This window comes from Citrus sinensis, chromosome 8 (genome assembly GCF_022201045.2).
Source record: "Citrus sinensis cultivar Valencia sweet orange chromosome 8, DVS_A1.0, whole genome shotgun sequence".
In the NCBI taxonomy this organism is placed as follows: Eukaryota; Viridiplantae; Streptophyta; class Magnoliopsida; order Sapindales; family Rutaceae; genus Citrus; species Citrus sinensis.
Window position 1 is genome coordinate 2,981,738 of NC_068563.1, and position 24,213 is coordinate 3,005,950.

Genomic DNA, 24,213 nt, shown 5'->3' on the forward strand with positions numbered 1-24,213 from the left:
TTGCTAAAAAAAATAAAAATCTATGGCCAAACACACACACACGGCACATAGCACACCACACATAATCACACAAATCAGTGAAATCACATACTCAAAAGGTTACACTTTACAGTTTACACAAACACAAAACACACACAAACAAAAAAATCACAACACCCAACCCGTGAACCCACCCTCAAGAAGCAAGAAAACATTCTCTCCTTCCCGCAATCTGCTGCTGCCGTGTTGCGAGTCCGGCCATCTGCTGCTGCGTCAGCGATCTGCTGTTGCCGTGATGTTGTCATGTTGCTGCCGTCTTGCGTCCAGCCATCTACTTCTGCGTCCACGATCTGCTGTCGCCGTACTGCGTCCAGCCATCACGAGGAAACTGCTGCGCGTCCAGCCGTGCGCAAGCTGCTGCTGCACGCCCACCGATCTGCTGCCGAAAGCCCAGCCGCCGATCTGCTGCTCCAAGGCTCAAGCTCCAACCCGACCCGAGTTTCTCCCTTAGTCCCTTATGTGTTTTGAATTTTGAAGCTTTCATGGTGTATTGGTATATATGTTTTGAATTGACCCGTTTTCATCGACCCGAATTGGTTTAATTTGACCCGAATTTAATATGATCCATTTTTAATTCGAACCGATTCAATCCGAATTCAACCCGATTTTTGACCCGATCCGAACCGATCCGAATATATATCGGATCGAATTGAGTCGGGTTGTAAGTTCGGGTTGTATTCGGATCAATGTTTGCACAACCCGAATAACCCGAAACCCGATCAGGTTGACCCGAACCCGATTTTGCCCACCCCTAGCCATGAAGATCGTTGAAGAGAAAAAGATGATTAAAAAAATTAATAGAATATTTAATACGTCCCATTAATCTCCACCGTTCATTTATCTATAATCTAACAACTCACAAGGAGTGTAAACAACAGTGTAATTTTAAGCGGCCGCTGATATGCCTTGATATATGTATATTGATCTCTCTTAAAAGAAAAAAAAATTGCAAAATCCTATCTGTTTTTTCTTTTTTTCTTTTTTGTTAATAATAAGAATTAGCTAATAGAGTAATCACTCCACAAACAAGTGTACATGACTGCAAACATTTTTGAGTAAGTTTTTTTTAATAAGAAATAAAAAAAATTACAGAGTATGCCTGTTAAGTAAATAAAAGCATCAGGTTGGCCATGCTATTAATTCTGGCCCAACATGGATCACCTCAGCCAAACGGTATGAGCAGGGCAGGGGGATAAACATAAGCCAACCAGAGACGAGTACCGGCCAGGGTAATATACCGACCAGAGTCATATACCGAGCCGATACCAACCCCTCAAAAAGCGGGAACACGATCCCACAGAATCACAGTAGTTGCGCTTTTTCCAGATCCGTTGCGGAAAACGCGAGATCCCACGTTTGCCCATAATGAAACAGTTAAAATCCCATGAAAGGCTGCCACTACCCGCAATAGGGGGGATGAAGGGTAAATGGAAACGTGAGACAACGGCTTTAAAAGAATGAGAAATCGATGAAGAAGGGGATAGAAAAATTGAGAGAGGGAAAATGCTGTCAAATTGTAATCAGGTTTTTTTCTTAAAAAAACTTCGAATAGATTAGAAACGATTCTTGAATCCAAATTGCATTGTTTTCCCGTAAACACCTTGTGCTAACTTAGGCATCGGAGGGTTTACGCCGGCAAAACCACCGGCGTCTTTGATCCGTTTTTGGTGAATGCAGGTCTAGTATGAGAAAGGAGGGTGATTCCAACCCCAGTGGTTCGAGCAACAGTTGATAACACAAACGTTGGTGAAATAATTTGGTCGGTCAAAAGGCGAGCAGATTTAAGCATCAACATTTTGGCGCCGTCTGTGGGGAGCTGAATAAAAGGCTACCACCAAATTAGTAATTATCGGAGAAGCAGCGAACGATTGGATATGGATGTGTCAAGAAAGGATACTTTAAGGGAGGACAATGAAACGGTGGAGACAATCACTCTCTGGGAAATTGCAAATGAAGCCCGAGAGAGGATGATGCAAGATCGATTGGAGTGGATGGAGAAATAAATGGAAACTCTCGCGACCATACTGCACGAGCTGAGGGATGAGCGGAGAACGGATTATGAAACCCCCGTGGGGAGAGATGATGTTGGAGCAGAACCCAGCCTCCGGAGGCATAGAGTCGAGGAAATCCCTCCGCCGGCAGACCAACCTAACGGGGTGCATCCCCACAGAAGTGCTGGTCGAGTTCCAGGAGAGCGAGTAGATGAATGGAGGGACCACCTCTCCCCGGACGGGTATTGGAAGTCAATGGCCGAGGGGCCATTGTTGATGAAGGAGAGCTCAGACATCGGTTGCACAATGCCGAGCTGGAACGAGATCGGGTAGCTGCACGTGACCCTGACCGTGCTGTAGAATTAGAAGGGGAGGTGCGCAGATTGGCGCAGGTGATGGAGGAGATACAAGTCAAGAGAAAGCCCCCGAGCTGGAGGATAATGCTGGATGAAGAATCCCCGTTATCAACCGAGATCATGGGTACAGTAATCCCAAGAGATTTCCGCTTCCCCGACCTCAAATACTCCGGTCGAAGTGACCCTCTGGTGCATATTGAGCGTTTCAACGACATGACGGGGGTGCAGGGGTTGACACCAACTCAGAGGTGTAGGGTGTTCCCGTTGACTCTCGAGGGGCGAGCCCGAGAATGGTACCGCAAGCTCTCCCGATGAGGTATAAAAGGGTACGAGCAGATGTGCCAAGAGTTGGCCGAACAGTTTCGAGGGGCAGTAGCCCTAGAGGACGACATGATGAAACTAATGGGGATGAAACAGGAGGAGCATGAGTCCCTTCAGAATTTTGTAAAGTGATATCACCGAGCTGTGCTAGATTTGGGAGCTTTTAATCACCCACAGGCGCTGAGGGGATTAAAAGAAGGTGTAAGAATCGGCCGATTGTGGTATAACTTGATAAGCCCCTTAGTGCAGAATTATTCGGCGGGGTATGAACTGGCGAGGCGAGACATAGAAATCGAAGAGGAGAAATCGGCAAGGATAAAGAGTGAACAGCTGGAAGAGCTGAGGCGAAAAGAACGGAGAGCCCCGACCGGGAGCAGATCGGGAAAGCGAGCTGGGGAATCATCAGTTATGGGCGGAATATCAGCTCCGTCCCGCCTTTAACCCATAGCTCAGAGGCTGCAACAGTTCCAATACAGCCGAGCCCAACCTCCGCGCACCCCGTTCCCAGAGCGGCAACGAGAATTCAGGCAGATGGCTGCCCACCCTTATCACAACACTCCCAGAGGGTTACATGCAACTGGTTCCAGGGCTAGACGACCAGATCAGCTAGTGACTATACCAGCCCGAGATGACATTCATGATAGCCGAGCAGTTCAGCTGGTAGACTAGAGCTTGGCATATAGACAGTACACTCCATTAAAGATCTCCTTGGAGGAATTGTATGAGAGGATCGAGGGACGAGGCCTGCTGTACCCTCTAACCCTAATAACAAAACCGGCTCATCGACGGGATAAGAGCAGATTCTGTAAATTTCACGACACTCTCGGTCACACTATCAGCCAATGTCGTGACCTGAAGGTTCAAGTGGAGGATTTAGTGAGGAATCGATACTGGGATGAGTATGTAGATGGAGTGTCCCCTGTCATTGAATCACAGTACACACGGGATGAAGGAGTTGAGAGGGTCTGGAACGAGAACAGTCGACCATCCGTGTGATAGTAGGAGGGCCAACTTTGGCTGGGGATTCGAACAGGGCACGGAAGAACTATGGGAGATACGCCTTGACTAGCAAAGAAGTGCTTTTCAATTTGCCAGCAACCAAGAAGGTAAAAGTGCGGCAAGTTCCCATTATGTGGACATATGACGACGAAAAGGGCATCTTATATCCTCATGAGGATGCACTGGTGATTAAAGCATTGGTGGCTAGTACAGAATTGCGGCGAATACTGGTGGACACGGGCAGCTTAGTAAACATTCTATTTAAGTCGGCCCTAAATGATATGGGGATTTCAAACTTGAAGCTGGAGTGGACGAATACATCCTTGAAGGGATTTGGAGGGGGACGGCTAACTCTCATGGGGATCATCGAACTCCCAATTACCGTGGGATCAAAACCGTTCAAAAGAACGATGATGCTGGATTTTGTCGTGGTGGAAGAAAGAAGTCCTTACCAGATGATATTGGGGAGACCGTTCATGAGGATAAGCCAATGTGTAATGTCCACGCATTATCTGGCGCTAAAGTACAGAATAAATGAAGTTGTTGGTGTAGTAAAAGGTGACCAGAGAATGGTCAGGAGCTGCTATGCTACGGCGGCCAAGGAAACGCTGCAGGTTACCTCTCTAGATAACCGAGAGGATTCAAAAAAGGGTCGCCAGGAACATGTTGAGAAGCAGGAAAGGGTTATTGTAAGCAAGAGTGACCCGAGCAGAGTGGTTAAGGTCGGATCAGAATTGGGTGAAGCAATAAAAGGCGAGCTGGTGAAGTGTCTACAGTCCCATGCAGACATATTTGCCTGGTCTCATGAGGATATGCCAGGTATTGATCGCGGGGTAGCTTGTCACAAGCTGGCAGTCAAGAAAGGGGCAAGGCCGGTGAGGCAGAAAAGGAGGTGCTTCAACCAGGAAAGGTACGAGGCCATAAATGCCGAGGTGGAAAAGCTGCTGAAAGTAGGATTTATAAGGGAAGCCAAGCACCCGGAATGGATTTCCAATGTAGTACTGGTAAAGAAGGCCAATGGGAAGTGGAGAATGTGTGTAGACTTCACGAACCTCAATAAGGCATGCCCGAAGGACAGCTTTCCCCTACCAAAAATAGATTAGTTGGTGGACTCAACCGCGGGTCATAGTCTGCTCAGTTTCATGGATGTCTTTTCCGAATACAACCAGATACCCATGGACGAGCAGGATGAGGAAAGCATTACCTTTATAACTAACATGAGTTTGTTTTGTTACAGGGTGATGCCCTTTGGCCTGAAAAATGCAGGAGCTACCTATCAAAGGCTAGTGAATAAGGTCTTCAAATCATTGATCGGTCACACTATGGAAGTATACGTGGACGATATGATCACCAAGTCAAGAGAACCGAGAGATCATGTGAAGCACTTGGAAGAGACCTTCGAATTGCTGAGGAAGTATGAAATGAAGCTTAACCCGGAGAAATGTGCATTGTTAACATAATATTGATTTTGATGATAACAAATTTTAAATGTATTTTGACAAAAATATTGGAGCTATTTCTGAATAAACGAAAACCCTTTTAATCATTGCCTTATTTCTTCATAAAAGATGGATTTTCAAATTAGAAAGAAATTCTCTGCAAAAACTTGTTTAAAATTACAATTCTGGTCATAAACGGTGAACCGTTTATTTTAAACGGTGAACCGATTAAAGGCAGAGCGTAACACATTTCCTAAACCTCTAACCGTTTAATGAAAAACAGAAAACACAAAAGATAGGGAGGTTGCTGGAAATTAACAGTAAACCGTTTTATTTTAAACGGTTAACCGATTAACACCAGAGAGCAACATATTACCTAAGCTCTAACCGTTTATGCTTAACGGAAAACACCCAAGATGGGAAGGCTACTGGAACCTAACGGTGAACCGTTTATTTTAAACGGTTAACCGATAACGTCCAGAATTGACGTTTGTCTTCCTTTGGTATTGATTAACGAAAACTGATAAGGCTGAATTGTTGTGCAGGTTACTGTGGCCAAACGGCAAACCGTTTATTATTAAACGGTCAACCGATAATACCCAGAGAAGCAACTTTATGCAATCCCCTAACCGCTAAATGAAACGAATTAACTGATGTTCATTTTGCAGGTTACTAGAGACAAACGGCTAACCGTTTATTTCCAACGGTTAACTGATAATATCCAAAAACGTTACTTCATGCAAGTCCTTAACCGTTTAGTGTAAATGGATAACAAATGCTCATCTTGCAGGTCTCTGGAAGTTAACGGCGAAAGGGCAACCCTAAACGGCAAACCGTTTATTTGAAATCTGGCCCAACGGTAACTTTAACCAGCCTAAACGGTTAACCGTTAATTGTTAACGGCGAACCGTTTTCTGTCCGACAGTTTGTAACGGCTAGATTTTCTGCTTCAAATATAAATAAGCTCATTCAAATTCAAAAAAAAAAAAAATCACAATACGACCATTTGAGCTAATATTCGAGATTACAATCTTCATAGAGCTTAGAACACATTCTTGCTTCATCTATTCATATATTAAGCATCATTGTGTAATCTTATATATTGTGAGAGGCAAAACAATTTGTAATCTTTTACTTTGAGTGATTGTAAGTGTTGGGATACACTTGGGTTAAGAGATTGGGGATAATCTCTTGCTGTAAAGGTCCATTGACACCTTGGAAGTCAAGTGTAAGCATTTGAAGCCTTGGAGGCTTGCTTAGTGGAATCCTCAAGCCCGAAAAGCTTGGAGGCGTGGACGTAGGCAAGGTTGGTCGAACCACGTAAAAATCTCGTGTTTGAATCTCTCTTCCCTTATCTTTTTATATTGTGATCATCTTAATTGTTATTGCTTTGAATTTGAGTTATAATTGCATTAAGATTTACTTTAATATTGAATAATTTTTTAGAATCCCAATTCACCCCCCCTCTTGGGTTGCTTACTTGTATTTCACATTTGGGGTCAGCTCGGGTAAATTTTTGGGATACCTGGTGAGCCATTGAGGGATTGAGGCCAACCTGGAAAAGATACGGGCAGTGATAGAAATGAGGTCCCCACGAACAGTTAATGAGGTGCAGAGCCTTACAGGGAAATTGGCAGCATTGAACCGATTCATTTCGCAAGCCACTGATAAGTGCCACCCTTTCTTCCAAACCATAAAGAAAGTGACGAAGATGGAATGGACACCGGAATGCGATGAGGCATTTGGACAGCTGAAGGAATACCTAGCCCGCACCTCGTTACTATCAACTCCGAGAGAGGGTGACCAGCTGCTTTTATACTTGGCAATCTCTAAGTGGGCTACCAGCTCGGTCTTAGTCAGGGAAGAAGAAGGGAAGCAACACCCGGTATACTACACAAGTAAGGCCCTGGTAGACGCAGAAACCAGATATCCACTAATGGAGAAGTGGGTGCTAGCTCTGATAACGGCAGCGCGCAAACTCCGACCATATTTCCAAGCCCACCAGATCGTTGTGATGACTGACCAACCCCTTCGGCAAGTGCTTCAAAAATCATATGCGTCTGGTCGGTTAGTCAAATGGTCCGTGGAGCTGAGCGAATTTGACATGTCCTATAGGCCCCGAGGAGCAATCAAATCCTAATCCCTGGCCGATTTTATGGTTGACCGTGCTCTACCAGGGGAAGAGATTCCGGAGGCACAACTAATAGAGCAGGAGAAACCAGAAGGGGTATGGCTGGTGATGGTCGATGGGGTCACGTAATGAACAAGGATCCAGAGCAGGAGTTGTAATACGAAGCCCAGAAGGGGTCGAGGTATCCTATGCAATAAAATTCGATTTCCAACTTACAAATAACCAAGCTGAATACGAGGCCTTCATTACTGGGCTCGGGCTTGCACACACACTACGAGCTGAAAGGGTAGAAATCTGAGCCGATTCCCAGCTAGTCTGTAATCAGCTCTGTGACCAATTCCAAGTAAGGGAAGAGAAGTTGAGGCTTTATTTGAAGAAGGCGAAGCAAATGGTTGGACTCTCCAAAGAGGTAGAGGTAAAGCAGATATCCCGGAATGAGAATTACCGAGCAGATATGTTGGCAAGAATGGCAGCAATTGTAGACCCAAAGTTACCTAAGTCAGTTCCACTAGAGGTGAGGACCTCGCCGAGTAAAAGGGAGGAAGTAGAGGTAATGAAAGTAAGCACTGAAAAATCCTGGATGGACCCGATTCTCGCATACATCCGCGATGACACTCTACCGGGGGACAAAAGACAAGCAAGAAAATTAAAATGCCGAGCAGCGAGGTATACGCTACTTGATGGGGTGCTCTACCACCGAGGATTCACTTTGCCCCTTTTGCGATGTTTGGATGATGAGGAAGCAGATTATGTACTAAGGGAGATTCATGAAGGAATATGTGGCAATCACTCGGGAGCAAGAACTTTAGCCTTTAAGGCACTTCGGCAAGGATACTTCTGGCCAACCATGCACCAGGATGCAAAAAGGATGGTAAAAAACTGTAAAACATGCCAAAGTTTCTCTGAGGTTCCTGTACAACCTCCGGAAAAGCTGACCACTATGACATCTCAGTGGCCTTTCGCTCAATGGGGAATCGACTTGATTGGTCCGTTACCTAAGGGCCGAGGAGCGGCGACACATGCAATTGTGGCAATAGACTACTTCACCAAGTGGGTAGAAGTGGGAGTCCTCAGCCAAATCACGGAGAGGAAGACAACAGATTTTATTTGGAAGAATATCATCTGCAGATACGGGATCCCCTATGCCATCATTACAGACAATGGGAGGCAATTTGACAACAGCAACTTCAGAGAATTTTGCCAAAATTTGGGGGTAGACCTGAAGTTCTGCACCCCCGCACACCCCCAGGCGAACGGACAAGTGGAAACAGCCAACAAAGTGATAAAGAAGCTCTTAAAAACTAGATTGGGAGAGAAGAAATGTGTTTGGGTTGACGAACTACCAGGAGTATTATGGGCCTACCGGACAACTCACAAAACCGCCACAGGGGAAACCCCGTTCGCTTTAACTTTTGGTCATGAGGCGGTAGTCCCAGCAGAAATTGGAGTGGGGATACATCGAACGGAATATTATGCTGAGGAGTAAAACGACGAGCAAATCTACTTAAGCCTGGACCTGTTTGAGGAGAAAAGGGAAGGGGTCTCGCAGAAAGTGGTCCAGTATCAGCAAAGGGTCATGCGTTATTACAACAAGAGCACTTAAAGAAGTATTTCCAGTAAGCAAAGCGCTCCACTAAATCTTCAATTTGATAAGTTATATTTGTCAAATGCATGGTGGCTTGGTGCACGTGCATATATTTTGTAACGCATTCAAATTTCAATAAAGATGAATTCAGCATGAAATCCCCCGGCTAATAAGCCCATTGGAAAAATCTACTAAGGCAAGTAAGTGCCTGTTTCTGCTCGGTCACAGAAAGACCAGCAGCTAATTATACGAAAATTCTACTAAGGCAAGTAAATGCCTGCTTCTGCTCGATCACAGAAAGACCAGCAACTAATTATACGAAAATTCTACTAAGGCAAGTAAGTGCCTGTTTCTGCTCGGTCACAGAAAGACCAGCAGCTAATTCTACGAAAATTCTACTAAGGCAAGTAAGTGTCTGCTTCTGCTCGGTCACAGAAAGACCAGCAGCTAATTCTACGAAAATTCTACTAAGGTAAGAAAATGTCAGCTTCTACTCGGTTAACGAAAGACCAGTAGGCAAGTTTACAAAATTTCCCCAAGGCAAGTAAGTGTCTGTTCCTGTTCGGTCATCGAAAGACCATCAGATGATTCCATGAAATTCGACTAAGGTAAATAAGTGCCTGCTCCTGCTCGGTCACCGAAGACCAGCGGGCAAACTTGCAAAAATTTTACTAAGGCAAACGGATGCCTATTCCTGCTCAGTGCACTGAAGAACCAGCAGGCAAGATCAGATAAATTGTCAAGTTAATTTGCAGAAGCAACCCATGAGCAAAAATCAGACAAGAAAGCCAATAGAGAGCATTTAAAAATTTATAAACGTTCAAATGTTTACAAAGCAAATGAAAATCTAGAGTCTTTACAAAAATAGACCTAAGGATTAGGAGGGTCAACGGCCTCAGCAGGGGAAGGATCAGCTATCTCTGGAGGTGGAAGATCAGCAATACCGGGAGGAGGAGTCACGAACCCTTGTCCCACTTCAAAAACACGCTCCCTAGCTTCTCCCTCCTGCACCCCATCCAAAGGAACCTCTACCTGCTCCTGCTCACCCTGCTCCTTATCTCCCTGGCCGACCGCAGCCATATATCTCCCCACCCTAGCCTCCAGCTTGCTCATGTTGAGCTCGAGGTATTCTTCCTTTAGCACAAATATGATGCACTTATAGCTGAAAGCAACCCCGAAGTCATACTCGGCATCCAGCCGATCATCCACATCAGCGGATTTGCCTTTCTCCTCAGCCAGCTGGTCACTCAGGGATTTGATCTCTCCCTCAAGGGCGGTCCTCAAAGTATCTCTTTCACTTTGAGTAGCCTGAGGATCGAACTTCAGATCACCCAACTCACCCTCAAGCTTGGAGGAAGTGGACTCAGCAACCGCAACTTTCTCCTCAAGCTCCGTAAGCTGCTTGTTCAACTCGGCCAGCTTCTCCTTGGAGCGATCAGCAGATTCAGCTTTCTTCTTCAAATCCTGGTTGTCAGCTTGAAGCTTCCTCTCATGGCGGGCGGACTCGGTCTTGTAACACGAAACCATGGTGGCCAGCCTAAAGGAGACCCTTTGAACAGAAGCTGCTAACTCGGAGAGGTTCATACTCTCGATGTCCTTCACCATCTTGGGCCCCACCGATTTTCTGTAATCCTTCTGATACGGGCTCAGGTAGTCACCTTGATCCCGAGATGGAAGAGGAGAAGATCGGTCTCAAGACTGCCAGCTGACCTCAGGACTCTTGTCGGAAGTTTTCTCCCCACCACTCTTACGTGGAAGGGGAGGGGGCAGAGCAGGAACATGAGCCTTGAAAGGACCGGCACTAGCTTTCTTTGGAGGAAGAGGAGGGTTGCTGGAGCTGCTTGGAGCCCGACCACACTTTCTGCTCATCGCGCTGAGGATCTTGTTATCCATTCCAACAACAATATCTACCAAGCCCGAACCGACCAAGTTTGTTGGCGACAGAAGGTCTTGGCAAGTAGACACGTTCACCAGAGCAGTTTTCACCTAAAGTAAAGGTCGGTCTTCAAGATCTTTAATAAAACCCCACGATTCTAAAAAAACAAACAAGGTTAAAGAACCCAATAAGTGGCAATTGGAGAAAAAACATAGGCGAAAAATGAACGACCTAGGGTGACAAAATGCGTTGGAAGGTAAATATCACCACCCAACGAACGGGCCGCTGGACACCAATTTCCTCCAGCAAAGAAGAATTTGTTCTTCCAATTTTTGCACCAGGAGGGGAAGCCGGTGATTGGCTTCCTCTTCGCAGAGCTTGACATAAAATAATACCAGCCTGCTTCCTTTGGGCTACTCCTCAGCTGGTATAAATGCTTCACTTCAACAAGGGAGGGCTCCTTTGATCCACACCTCTCCCATAATACAAACATCGCCGAGAGAACCCTCCACCCATTTGGGTGTAGCTGACCTGGGGCCAGGTGCATACCGCCCAGTATCCTGGCAAAATAACTTTGAAGGGGCAGCCGAGCTCCTAATTTGAAACTTTTCAGGTGCATCGTCACATACCCTTTCGGAGGCCGATTAGGGACATCACCTTTTCCAGGAACTACCAGGGGAACCTCATTGGGAATGTTGTAGAGGTTCCTAAGCTTAAATAGATCAGTGGAGGTGGTGGCACAAGCTGTGAAATCAATATGGTAAGAATCTGCCTCCACCCTATGGCCAAGATTCCTCTTCTTAGCAGGTCTGCTCGGTCCAGAGCTGCTCCCCTCACCATCACTAACTCCTTCATGGACCCCAACCCCACCAAAGCTGTGGTTCTCACCAGAGCCCGACGTAAGTCCACCTCTATTCCCTACAAGCTCTAGTTCGGGGGAGGGAGAAACAGCCAAGGGGCGTGGGTACTCAAGAGTATCCCTACCATGGGAGGGCCCTACACTACTAGAAGGACGCAAAAAATCAGTGGGTATCGACAAGTTAAGGTTTGAATCCCCCGTTTCTTCGTCACTCTCATCGGCAATCAATTTCCTTCTCCGATTTGACATATCGAAACCCCAAAAGGAAACCAAAATAAATCCAAGTATACAAATACAAAAAGGGGCAACACAGAACCCAAGCAACAACAACCAAAGAAGAAGTTAAAGGCTGTACCTGAAATAGACTGGCACTGATAACGTCGCTGTGATGGAGGAAAGACCCTGCAAACGAAAGTCCCAGACGCGGAGAGTATGAACGAAATTCGTAGGAGTTGTCTCACAACAGAGAAAGCGAATAGAACGAAACGACGATGATTTAAGTCTAGGGATTTGAAACGAAAAGAGAAATAAAAGCATTTAAGTGATGGGGATGCCAGCTCACTCACTGAATATCGAGGACAGATAGCCCGTCGTTTCAAATTTCAAATACGAAGAGTCTGGAGATGCCACGTCACTAACCGTTACAAGAGGCCAGGGTAGGCGTAAGCCCAGATAGGCAATGGACATGCTCATTTAGGCCCACGCTCAAGTCGGAATTTCCCAGAAGGAAAATAGTACCTCAGGTCCGTCCCGGTAAACAGAAGACCAGATGAACAGCTCCCCAGGTCAGCAAGATTTGACTCTCAGTTTCTACTCTTAACTCATTTCACTCGCAAGACCAGAAACTGGGGGACTGGTGTTAAGTAAATAAAAGCACCAGGTCAGCCGTGCTATTAATTCCGCCCCAGCATAGATCACCTCAGCCAAACGGTATGAGCAGGGCATGGGGATAAACATAAGCCAACCAGAAACAAGTACCGGCCAGGGTAATATACCGACCAAAGTCATATACCGAGCCGATACCAACCCCCCAAAAAGCAGGAACACGATCCCACAGAATCACGGTAGTTGCGCTTTTCTCAGAACCGTTGCGGAAAACGCGAGATCTCACGTTTGCCCACAATGAAACAGTTAAAATCCCATGAAAGGCTGCCACTACCCGCAACAAGGGGGATGAAAGGTAAATGAAAACGTGGGACAGCAGCTATAAAAGAATGAGAAATCGATGAAGAAGGGGATAGAAAAATTGAGAGAGGGAAAACGCTGCCAAATTGCAATCAAGCCTTTTTCTTAAAAAAACTTCGAATAGATTAGAAACGATTCTTGAATCCAAATTGCATTGTTTTCCCGTAAACACCTTGTGCTAACTTAGGCATCGGAGGGTTTACGCCGGCAAAACCACCAGCGTCTTTGATCCGTTTTTGGTGAACGCAGGTCTAGTAGGAGAAAGGAGGGCGATTCCAACCCCAGTGGTTCGAGCAACAGTTGATAACACAAACGTTGGTGAAAGAATCTGGTCGGTCAAAAGGCGAGCAGATTTAAGCATCAACATTATGCCTAAGCTTTTCTTCAAATTTATATACTATGAGCAACACTTTTTTACCTTCCTTGTTCTTTAATTTATAGTTCAACACTATTATTATTTTTTCTTTTCCTTTTTTACAGAAGAAAGGCTTGAGAGAAGAATAAGTAGGAAAGAGAGAAGTAAGGAAAAATACTAAAAGACAAAAATAAGAGAGAAAATATAATAGAAGGAATATATAATTTTGGTGGGGCTAAAATTTAGTAATTTTTCTTAAAAAAGAAATCCACATGTACAATAAATTTAACCATTGAATTGATTAGGATTTAAAGGTTGAGATTTTGTGTCAAAATTTATAGGAAAAAAAGGACTCTCAAATCCTATCCCATAATGTTGTAGATGGGAATTACTTTTAGGAGGCTCAAAAGTGACTTTAAAAAGATAAAAACTAATTTTGATATTTGTATTTTTTTTAAATCACTTTAGTAAAAGTATCTCATCCTACAATGGATTTAAAAAGTATGGAATGAGTAACTTTCAAAATCTGATTTTGAGAATTAGTTTTGTATCTTATATGATTTCATGTATATCCTCATAAATATTATAAAAATCCAAAATTATCCTTATTAAACCAAAATTATCCTTATTAACTTTAAAGAGATTTTCTGTATTACCAATTATATTAAGATAACAAAATAAAAATAAAATTAATAGTATAAAATATTTATTTTAGTTATCAATTATTTTAGATACACAACATAAAGTTATTTTATATGCTTATTTATAAATGTATAAATAAGTTTTATTTAATATTATATCTAATTCAGTCATTTTTATTTTTACAACAATTTAACAATATACAAGATTCACCAAACAAATATGATTGCTTTTAATACTCACAATACTTTTAAAATTAAAATTTATCAAATATTTAACTAATTAACTTCACAACTGATTATTTTTACAACACAGATAATATCAATTATTTTCAAAGTTACAACATTACCAAACTGACCCTAAGAAAAATAGCCCAAAATAACTTTTAGAAATTAGATTTTTTTGATAATATAATTTTATAATATACAATACCAAAAATAACCTTATTTGTTATACATATTTTTTAAAATACCCATTAGGGTTGTTAAAAATACCCACCCGGCTTGAATCCAGGCAAGACCGGGGCAATGTGGGTGAGGTACTACTCGGCCTGGGATGAGGCTGGCCAATCCTGGCCATCAGTTGATAAGCCCAAGGTCCAGGTTGGAACCCGAATTTTATAAAAAAAATTATTAAATATTATATTATTTTAAATAATATATTTATTTGACTCATCTATTACATATATTTAAAACCTTAAATATTTAAAGTTCATATTTTTATGTCCAATTTCATTAAAAAAATTTAAAAATTATAAAAATATAAAATAAATTAAAAACATATACATATAATATTATAAAATAAAAAATCTGGATTAAAAAACATAGCCCAATGTTTTTAAGCCCGGTTCGGTTGTCTAACAAACATATCCAGACCGAGTTCGGGCATTGCCATCCCCAAGCCCGAACTTGGGTTTTGCTATCGGTAATACCCATACAACATAATTAAATAACAAATGTTAATTATTTATAATTTAAAATTTAAAAAAAAATTCTGGCACCATCAAGGGAAGATTATTATCCACCCAGGTAACTGCTCCGGTAGAAGCCATCCACGAAAAAGAAAATGTGAACTAGAAGATACCCGACGAACACCAGTTAATTTAGTTATTTCAATCGCTTCAAAGGTACTAACGAAATTGGCTATAGAGGTCATATGGCAGTGCACGAGCCACCTAAATATCGAAAGCTCCCATTTCACCTGCACGTAACGGTGGTAATTTGAGTGCACCACCATCATTTTTATGCATTGCGGTAATTGTGGATTTTGATGCAGAAATCTGGTCGTCTATGAGGTTGACCAGGTTGTCTCGTTAACGCTCACACTGACTCTTATTGGAACACAACGCTTCACGTACTTACCCGATTAAACAAATCCAACAACTTGGATTTGCCTCCTCCCTCCTTCTTTGCCTGCACTCACAGAAATAAATCAAGGGGGCCGGTGGTTTTTCCGACAAAAACCTTCTGATGCTTAAGTCAGTATGCGGAGTTTCGGGAAAAACGTTAGATCTTAGATTACGCAAGATAATAATTGCTAAATTGAAAAGGAGTATTTTTTTATGGTTTTAATGGAAATGAATTCTGAATTGAAAATGACAGAGTTTCCCCCCTCCCCTTCTTTTTTTCCCTTTTTTTCTACCTTTTTTAGGGTTTCATAGGCAGTCGTTCCCTACATCTAGACCCTTCCCCCACGTCCTCCACACTCGGGTGATCGTGGGTCATTATGGACTGCGAAAACCGTGCGTAAGTTGTTGTGCTTCCCCAAACGGTTTGGACGTGGCGAAATTGCCGTGTTGATGTGGGATCACGCCCACCTTTCAAGTAATTGGTATCTGGTCAGGCGAAACTGCACCCAAAGAGTGCTCTGGGATTAAGATATCTGCTCATAGCTTGTTAAGCCGAAGAGATTCTTCCTCGACCAAGTAATGAGGACATGCACAGCTGGTGCTCTTTTAATTACCCAAACAGTGGAGTTTGATTCTAGTGGCAATGTACCCTACTAAGTCGCCATTTGACGACAACATTACAGAGGCTTCCATAATTTGGTTGGTTTTGTGCCACTATCGTAGCTCCTTAATTGGCCAGTGTGACTGCCATGCTTGCATAGATCAGAGAAATTCAAATCCGTTGGTAGCTGTAGTGCTTGAATAAGACCAATTATTCACCTGCGCCGGCGATGTTGTGAACATCAACAACATTTTCCCATTTCAATTATTTAATTTTATTTTTGTTAATGAACATTTTTATATTAATAATTTTCTGTTATTATAATAGTACAACAGGAAACAAAATTTTCTTGTCATGTTTTAAATGTGAAAGATATAGATAATAATTATAACTATTATTAATTTATTCATTATGGTAATTTCAATTTACATATTTCTGTTTACAAATACGTTACCAAGCATACATGCTAAAGTATTTAGTAACTGGGGAGGTTATAACCTAACATTACCAAATATGTGGCCAAATTATTTAAAAAATTGAACTTTTTAAAATCTACCACAAAATAAATTATTTAAGAAACGAACGCAATCCAGAAAAGGAAGCATAACGGAAATCTTCTGGAAGATAGCCACAATTCAAGATAGCTTAAAGAGGCTAGGTAGGGTGCAAATCCAGCATGTTCCAAGATCTTTCAATCGTATTGCTCATGGGCTAGCAAAGAAAGCTTTAGAGTATGTAAGTTCTGCTGTTTGGCTGGGAAATTACCCAGATGAGATTTTGTTGTTACTCACTATTGATTCTTAATGAAAGCTTTACTTTCTCTTTCAAAAAAAAAAAAAAAAAAGAAACGAACGCAATCCCAAACACACCGTTAATAATATGTCTATATATAGAAGATGCTTTTAAACTTCAAATGTCATAACTCCTTAAGTTGGTGATTAGAAATTTAGAATCATGGGAAATTTCACTACTATCATGTTGATTATCCACTCTCTCTTTCTCTTTGTCTCCTCTGCCACCTCATTGTCCATCCCAGGAGGTCGTCAAACATACATTATCCACATGGACAAATCGGGAATGCCAGCTCCATTTTCCGCCCACCATCACTAGTACATGTCCACTCTTTCATCCCTCTCATCACCTGATGGTGATACCCCAACCCATCTTTACACCTACAACCATGTCGTTGATGGCTTCAGTGCCGTGTTGTCGCAGACCCACCTCGATCAGCTCCAAAAATTGCCAGGTCACCATGCCACATACATAGAAACATTTAGCCACCTCCATACCACCTACACCCCAAAATTTCTTGGCCTAAAGAAAGATGCAGGGTTATGGCCAGCTTCAGGTTTTGGCAATGACATAATTGTTGGTGTTCTTGATACTGGATTATGACCAGAGAGTGACAGCTTTGAAGATGAAGACATGCCCCCAGTGCCTGATAGATGGCGCGGAACGCGTGAAGTTGGTGTTGAGTTTAATGCTTCTCATTGCAATAGAAAATTGATAGGGGCACGCTCATTCAGCAAAGGGATGAAGCAGTATGGTTTGAACATATCAACAACAGATGACTACGATTCTCCCAGAGATTTCTTGGGTCATGGCACTCATACATCATCAACAGCACCTGGCAGTTGCGTTCAAAAGGTTGATTAATATGGATATGCTAAAGGAACAGCGATTGGAGTTGCACCAATGGCCAGGATTGCTATGTATAAAATAGTGTTCTTCTCCAATGGCAGTCTTAAGGCAATGGCAACTGATATTCTGGCTGGCATGGATCAAGCCATGGCTGACGGTGTAGATGTCCTGTCGTTGTCCATAGGGTTCCCAGCGTCGACATTTGATACCAGCCCAATTGCCACAAGAGCTTTTGCCGCATTGAAGAAAGAATTTTCGCTGAATGTTCAGCAGGAAATTTAGGACCTGACGCATACTCTATATTCAACGGAGCTCTTGGATTACAACGGTTGGTGCCGGAACTATTGACAGAGAGTTGGCTGTTCGAATAACTCTAGGAAACAGGGAGCTGACTGTTACCGGACAATCTGTTTACCCTGAGAATCTTTTTGTCTCAAAAGAACGTATATACTTCTGATATGGAAATAAATCTAAAGAAATTTGTGATGTTAATTCATTAGACGCTAAATTTTTAGCAGGCAAGTATATCTTCTGTGCATATGACTATGATGGTAACGTAACAGTATATCAGCAGTTCAAGGAAGTGCAGAGGATTGGAGCCGCAGGAGCTGTCTTCAGTTCAGATCCAAGGCAATACCTTTCATCCAGTAATTTCAGCATGCCTTTAGTCACAGTAAACCCGAAAGATTGGGAGTTAGTGAAGAAGTACATAATCAATACAGAGAATGCAAGCGTTAGTATTAAGTTCCAAATTACAAAATTGGGCACTAAACGAGCTCCACAGGTGGCTTATTTTTCATCGCGAGGGCCTGATAGCCAACCACCTTGGATTCTGAAACCCGATATCTTAGCTCCTGGGGTTGATATCTTGGCTGCCTGGGTTCCCAATAGGCCAGTTAAGCCAATTCGTAAGAGTGATTATCTATTTAGTGATTATGCTCTCATGTCAGGCACATCAATATCATGCCCTCATGTAGCTGGCATAGCCGCGCTGCTTAAAGCAATGCAGCGTGACTGGAGTTCTGCTGCCATCCGTTCAGCAACGATGACAACTGCTTACTTGCTTGATAATGCAAACAGTACGATCACAGACATAAGAATTGGAGTTAGCGGAACCCCACTTGATTTTGGTTCAGGGCATGTAAATCCTAATAAAGCCATGGATCCAGGGCTTGTGTATGATATTGAGGTCCAGGATTATATCAACTACTTGTGTGCTTTAAACTACACAAGTCTTCAAATTAGTGTTCTTACGGGGACATCAAATTTTACATGTGAAAATGCTAATCTGGATCTTAACTATCCATCTTTTGTGATCATTTTGAACAACACCAAATCCGAAGCTTCACCTTCAAGTGGGTGTTGACGTGTAGATGAACTAGTTCGGTAAATACAGCTGCGGTGAAGGCTCCAGCAGGTATGAAAGTTGTGCAACCAGAAACAGCAACCTTTGATAGAAAATATAGCAAATCTGAGTTCAATTTGACTCTGAGCATTGATCTGGGAATCACGGTGAGTCCAAAATGTAACTATCTTGGAAATTTTGGATATCTGACATGGCATGAAAATATTGGGAAGCATATGGTGAGAAGCCCCATTGTCTCTGCATTTGCTAATTCTACCAAGTAAACTTAAGTGTTGTTGGGAATATATCAAAGACAATAGGATGTGGAAAATGAATCGAGTAAATAAACATTGATAACATTTTTTTTATTAAAAAAAAAAAAAAGAATTTGCCTTCGGAAAGTATTAATAATAACTTGGGCACACATTTTCTTCAGTAAAATGACATCAGAAGAGACTAAGCAGCTTTTATGTTTGAAATAGGAAGCTCTTTTGATCTTCCTTTTCAATCCGATCAAACAACAGAGACACAAAATCTTACGCCGTTATCCAGAAAACGAAATAATGAAAATAAATATCAGAGCTAACCATGAGCAGTCACATTAGTCTTTGATTTATGATTTATCATGTGTTTACAACAAAATTATCATTCACATATATATATATGCACAGCAAAGAAAACTTCCACTTTTCGGATGAAACTTAAAGGCATATACTGAACCCTGAGTTTACTTAAAGACCACTTATTACGTATTTGATCGGTTACCCTCACTGGGGATGAGTCTTACAATTAGGAATTTTCAAAGTAAAAATTCAAATCCATGCAGGAATCATAAACTTTCATGTCATCTTTTCTGAATTCTGTTAGAAAATGTAGAAGTTAAAATTGATTAAGAACCCCAGAGTCCGTAAAGCATACCTTTATAGGCCCATCTAAACAAGTTAAAGGATAGAAAAAAAGGTTACATGAACCCAGGGCCGGCTCGGTGATGCATTAGGAGTTGGGCAGAATTTATAAAATAGGCCTTTATTGTAATTAGGAAATCAAAAGAAGATTATTTTTCGAGTTAAAATGCCATTTTATTCTTCAAGCTTTTAAAGATTAGTCCAGACTAATTCTTTCATCTTTTTGGAATTTTTTACAAATCATATGGATAGTTTATGGCAGGTACTTACCGTGATTACAAAAAATAAATAAATACCTTAGTTAATAAATGATAACAGTTAGGCGATCATTATCAAAATTTTGTTTCAGAGACAATAGTCATCTATTTTTTTTTATATGATATTACATTAAATACTTTAAATTTTTGTCAGCATGTAGGTGTCAAGTGACTCGTTGTTTATCATTTTATTTGTAAATGACAAGTCATTCATGTTTTAAATCTACAATTCTTGTTTATTTATAAAATCAGGATTTTGTGCTTCATATTATTTTTTACACGCATATATAGAGGGATAGGATTGAGATTTCTTCTTTTTTTACATAATTATTTACACATATTTCTAACCAGTAGATTACATCTCAATATCTCATTTAACGGTCAAAATTAAAACTAAATTATATTTTTAAAGAACTATTTCATAAAATAGTTGACCCCACTAATAATAATTAATTTTCTTTTCTTTTCTCCTTCCTCCTTCCGACTTCTTTGTTCCTTTTCTCTTCCAAGAATGTTCCTATTTTGTTTTTAATTGTGTCTTCTTGAAATTAGATTAATTTTAAAATTAGAACTATACGAATCTTGCTATGATAATTATCAATGTTAAAAGAAATGCATATAGAAAATTTTTATATTGCAATGATATTAAGTACCCTGTCAAGATTTAAACTTGAATCAAACTTTTTTTTTCAAATTTATTTTTTCAGGAAATGAACAATTGAATAAAATCTTCTGAAAACTATAAGAAATCCATTAGTAGAAACAAATGGAGGAGCATTTCAAATAAGGGCCAAACTATCAATATCAGCAAGTAATTCTTGCACCAATTCTGAATCTATCCCTTACTCCTGTGGACGAGCTGCCTTTTATGATGTTTTATGCTTTAGGATCTGCAGGGAGAGGAAAACAAAGAGGTTATAGATCATAAAGAGCAAGAAGAGACAAAATAGAGATAAATAATTATAAATTAAGATTTTTATCCAATTTATTGATAGAAAAATAAATAAATAGGAAGAGACAGAAACAAAGGAAGAAGAAGTTGAGAGATGAAGGAGAGGGAAAAATAAATAAATATTACAAACGGGTCCACTAGCTTATTAATCAATTCTTTAAAAAATATATAATTAGGTTTGTTTCAATCTTCACCATTAGATGAAATATAATTTAATGGTTACAAATGTGTATAAATAATTGTGTACAAAAGAAAGGCTCCCGATTTTATCCCATATACCCCGCATTGCTCGAGCCAGAGCCAGAGCCAAGCATTTTTCACATCCCTAATTATTTACATCCACTATTATAAATTTTATTTGGTATGTGAAATATAATTTAATAGTTACAAATGTGTGTAAATAATTAGGGATGTGAAGGTACAAAGGAACCTCTTCGACAGTGCGAGTAGATAATCGAATATGTGTGGTTGATCAAGGGACACATGAGGAGAGGCTTGCACCGAGTCAACTAGAAGACTTGGTTAGAAGTCAACTCGTGGATTCCCTCCGAAAAATCAGGACAGATGGTTGATCCACGGACAGTCATGTAGCAAACTTGGGACAGTCATTTTGGTTGTTTATAAAAATCCCAGAAAATTCAAATAAGATAAGTTATCATTTTCTCTCTCCACCACTGAATTAACTTACTCTCACTCAGAATTTACCTTTCTTTTTAGAAATTCTTTCTTCTATTCTTTTTTTTTTGTGATTTTCTTCGAAGTTTTGAGTTTAAGGCAATAATAGACGAGCCACGTGAGTTGTGATAAAGCTTTTTTAGAAAACTCAAATAACTGACTTGAACGTCGAAGGGTTCACGCCGATAAAACCTCTGATGTCCCCTAATTGTTCTTTACGAACATAGGTGGTTTAACATGAAGTGCTTGGGTCAAAGTTGCGAATGCAAACCTCTCCCTAACCAAAATGAATTTAAGAGTTGTCGCAGGCGTCTGGTTGCTATACAATTCGACTAAATTTCTGCATCAACATAACACATAGCCAACATGCCATTTTTATATTTTACATTACAAATGATGCATCATCTATTATTTAGAATTCCACATGATTTTAGTAAAAATAAGAGATTGTTTGTTTTTTAATAATTACATGATATAATAATCACTACAATTGTAATTACTAAAAGTAATACAAGTAATCCAAACACTTGAGTTTTAATTTGATTCCCAACACTTGAGTTTAAATTTAATTCCCAACACTTGAGTTTAAATTTAAGTCATTCATTTAGCTTTGAGTGCAAAATGAAAAAAAAAGTAAGAAATCCTTTTGAGAGCCAAATATTATGAAAATGATACGAATATCATTTACCAATCAACATATTTTAAAGAACGACTATTATCAAATTTCTCTACGGAAATGATGAGTTGTTTATTTTTTAATGCCATTACATCTAGGAATTGCAAAAACATAGGCTAGTTCTGGGTATGGTAATGCTTAGATCTAGCCCAGGCATACTTTTTAAACATCTGAGCAGGGCTGGACTTTTTTATTCGGGTCTAAAAGATACATATTTTATATTTAAGTGGGACTATTGGCATCCCTTTAAATATCTCTCAGCACCTCTTTTCTTTAATAACCTCATTAAAATATTATAAAATTCTTTTAACACCTCTTTAATGACAAAAATACCCTTAATTTAAATTTATTAATATAAACTCCATGTTTTAATTTTTTATTCTTTAATTGTGGATTTTGAGATAACTAATCATCTATTAAAAAAGAAAGAAAGAGAGTTAAAAAAAAAAAAAAGAAACTTGCTCCACGAAACTACTTCTTTTATGTGGTAAATCACTGAAATGTCAGGCACGATCTTGCATGCAGCTTTCAGCATCAACTTGTTTTCCACCGGCAATCTCTTGCTCCTGCTCCTTCTCCTTCTCTGCGTTTGTGATCGTGCGGCCGTGCCTGACATTCTCGCTCTCTATACAGGTAACAACTACTTGATATAGAAGATCAAAATCTTCATATTAATTTGTTTTGAATTTGAAAGCATTTTTTTAAAGTTAAAATAACTTTAGCTTTTAACTTTAGCAACACAATCATGCATTACAAACAAACATGAAATATCAAATTCAAATGTTTAATTACAAATACTTCCAAGCAATTGAGAAAGGTAATATAAACAACAACATGATGATGTTAGATTTTTAAAATTTTCAGTAATCATATTTATTTATATATGGTCATTTTGCATTAAAAGTCAGGACTAGAGTAGTACGCCATACCTGATCGAAACAAGACGGTATCCTAAATGGCAAGCACTTTACTCCAATGCATGACAATGCATTGTAATTGATGATGACACCTGGCAAACACTCGGGCACCATACATGTAATTCTAAGGCCAAAATTCTAATTTGGTTTACTGAAGAAGATGTTGAGCACAAGCTTCTGAATCTTAATTTCCCTCATGGGGTCTCAAGGTTTTTTCTCAGAAGCTTGTTGATGATGAGTTGCTGCTGTCACCAATAATTCCTCATCTGCTAATTTGGTTTACTTTTTTATTATCATTCTCATCTGGTTGCATGATTATTTTCTTCTAAATTTGAAACTTTTAGATTAGGGTTTAAGAATGAAAAAAGATATGCCGTATAAAGAATTTAAAAATCTTAAATGAAAATATGTCGTATAAAGAATTTTTAAGGGAAATAAATTATTTGATTTTGAGTGGGGTTTAATTAGAAATTATCTTATTATGTAATTTTAATAAAAGTTAAAATTATAAAATAACTAAAGAGGTGTTAAGAGGTATTTAGAAGGGTACCAATAGTCCCACTCTTTATGTTTTATATAATTGTACATATATTTCTTTATTTACTTATATATTTTCTTTCTCTAACTTATCTTACAATTCTATAATTTTTAAAATTTTAATTTAACAAAACTAGGCTTGAAAATATGTGCTCTAAATGTTTAAAATTTCAAATATTTATAATAGGCAGGCCAAATAAATATAATTATTCAAAATAACATAAATTTTTTTAAATACTTTTTTCATAAAATATGGCCTTCTGGGCCAGACTATGGACTTATCAAGTGAAGCCCAAGTCTGGTCTAGCCTTATTTCTAAGTTAGGTCTTATCCCATATAACTCTATCACTCGGCCTGATTGCACATTTTTCACATCTGTAATAAATGATTTGTCATTTTTCTTTTTTTATTAAACGATAAGTGATATGTGTGTGAAACATCAATAAAATCCATAGATTTGTTTGATATAAGAATAAAATATTTATGAAAATCCTTTATGTAACTGTACTTCTATATAAAATTCATCAATTGGTAGTTCATTTTGAGAATCAACATTATTATGGTGAAAATATAAGGATACCCAG

General features: G+C 40.0%; 2 protein-coding genes and 1 pseudogene across 2 annotated transcripts; 1 reads left to right on the forward strand and 2 right to left on the reverse strand.

Annotated features, from left to right (window-relative positions):
* Nucleotides 1-9,731: 9,731 nt before the first annotated feature.
* LOC107178603 (uncharacterized) lies at nt 9,732-10,466 on the reverse strand. The gene has a single exon (XM_015533961.2). It carries the CDS (start codon nt 10,464-10,466, stop codon nt 9,732-9,734), a length of 735 nt encoding a protein of 244 aa, XP_015389447.2.
* An 87-nt stretch (nt 10,467-10,553) lies between these two features.
* On the reverse strand, nt 10,554-11,845 carry LOC107176558 (uncharacterized). Its single transcript, XM_052432085.1, has 2 exons — nt 10,949-11,845; nt 10,554-10,847 (listed from the first exon to the last, which is right to left on the reverse strand). Exons 1-2 carry the CDS (start codon nt 11,843-11,845, stop codon nt 10,554-10,556), a joined length of 1,191 nt encoding a protein of 396 aa, XP_052288045.1.
* A 4,833-nt stretch (nt 11,846-16,678) lies between these two features.
* Nucleotides 16,679-18,994, forward strand: LOC102624712 (subtilisin-like protease SBT3; annotated as a pseudogene).
* The last annotated feature ends 5,219 nt before the right edge of the window (nt 18,995-24,213 follow it).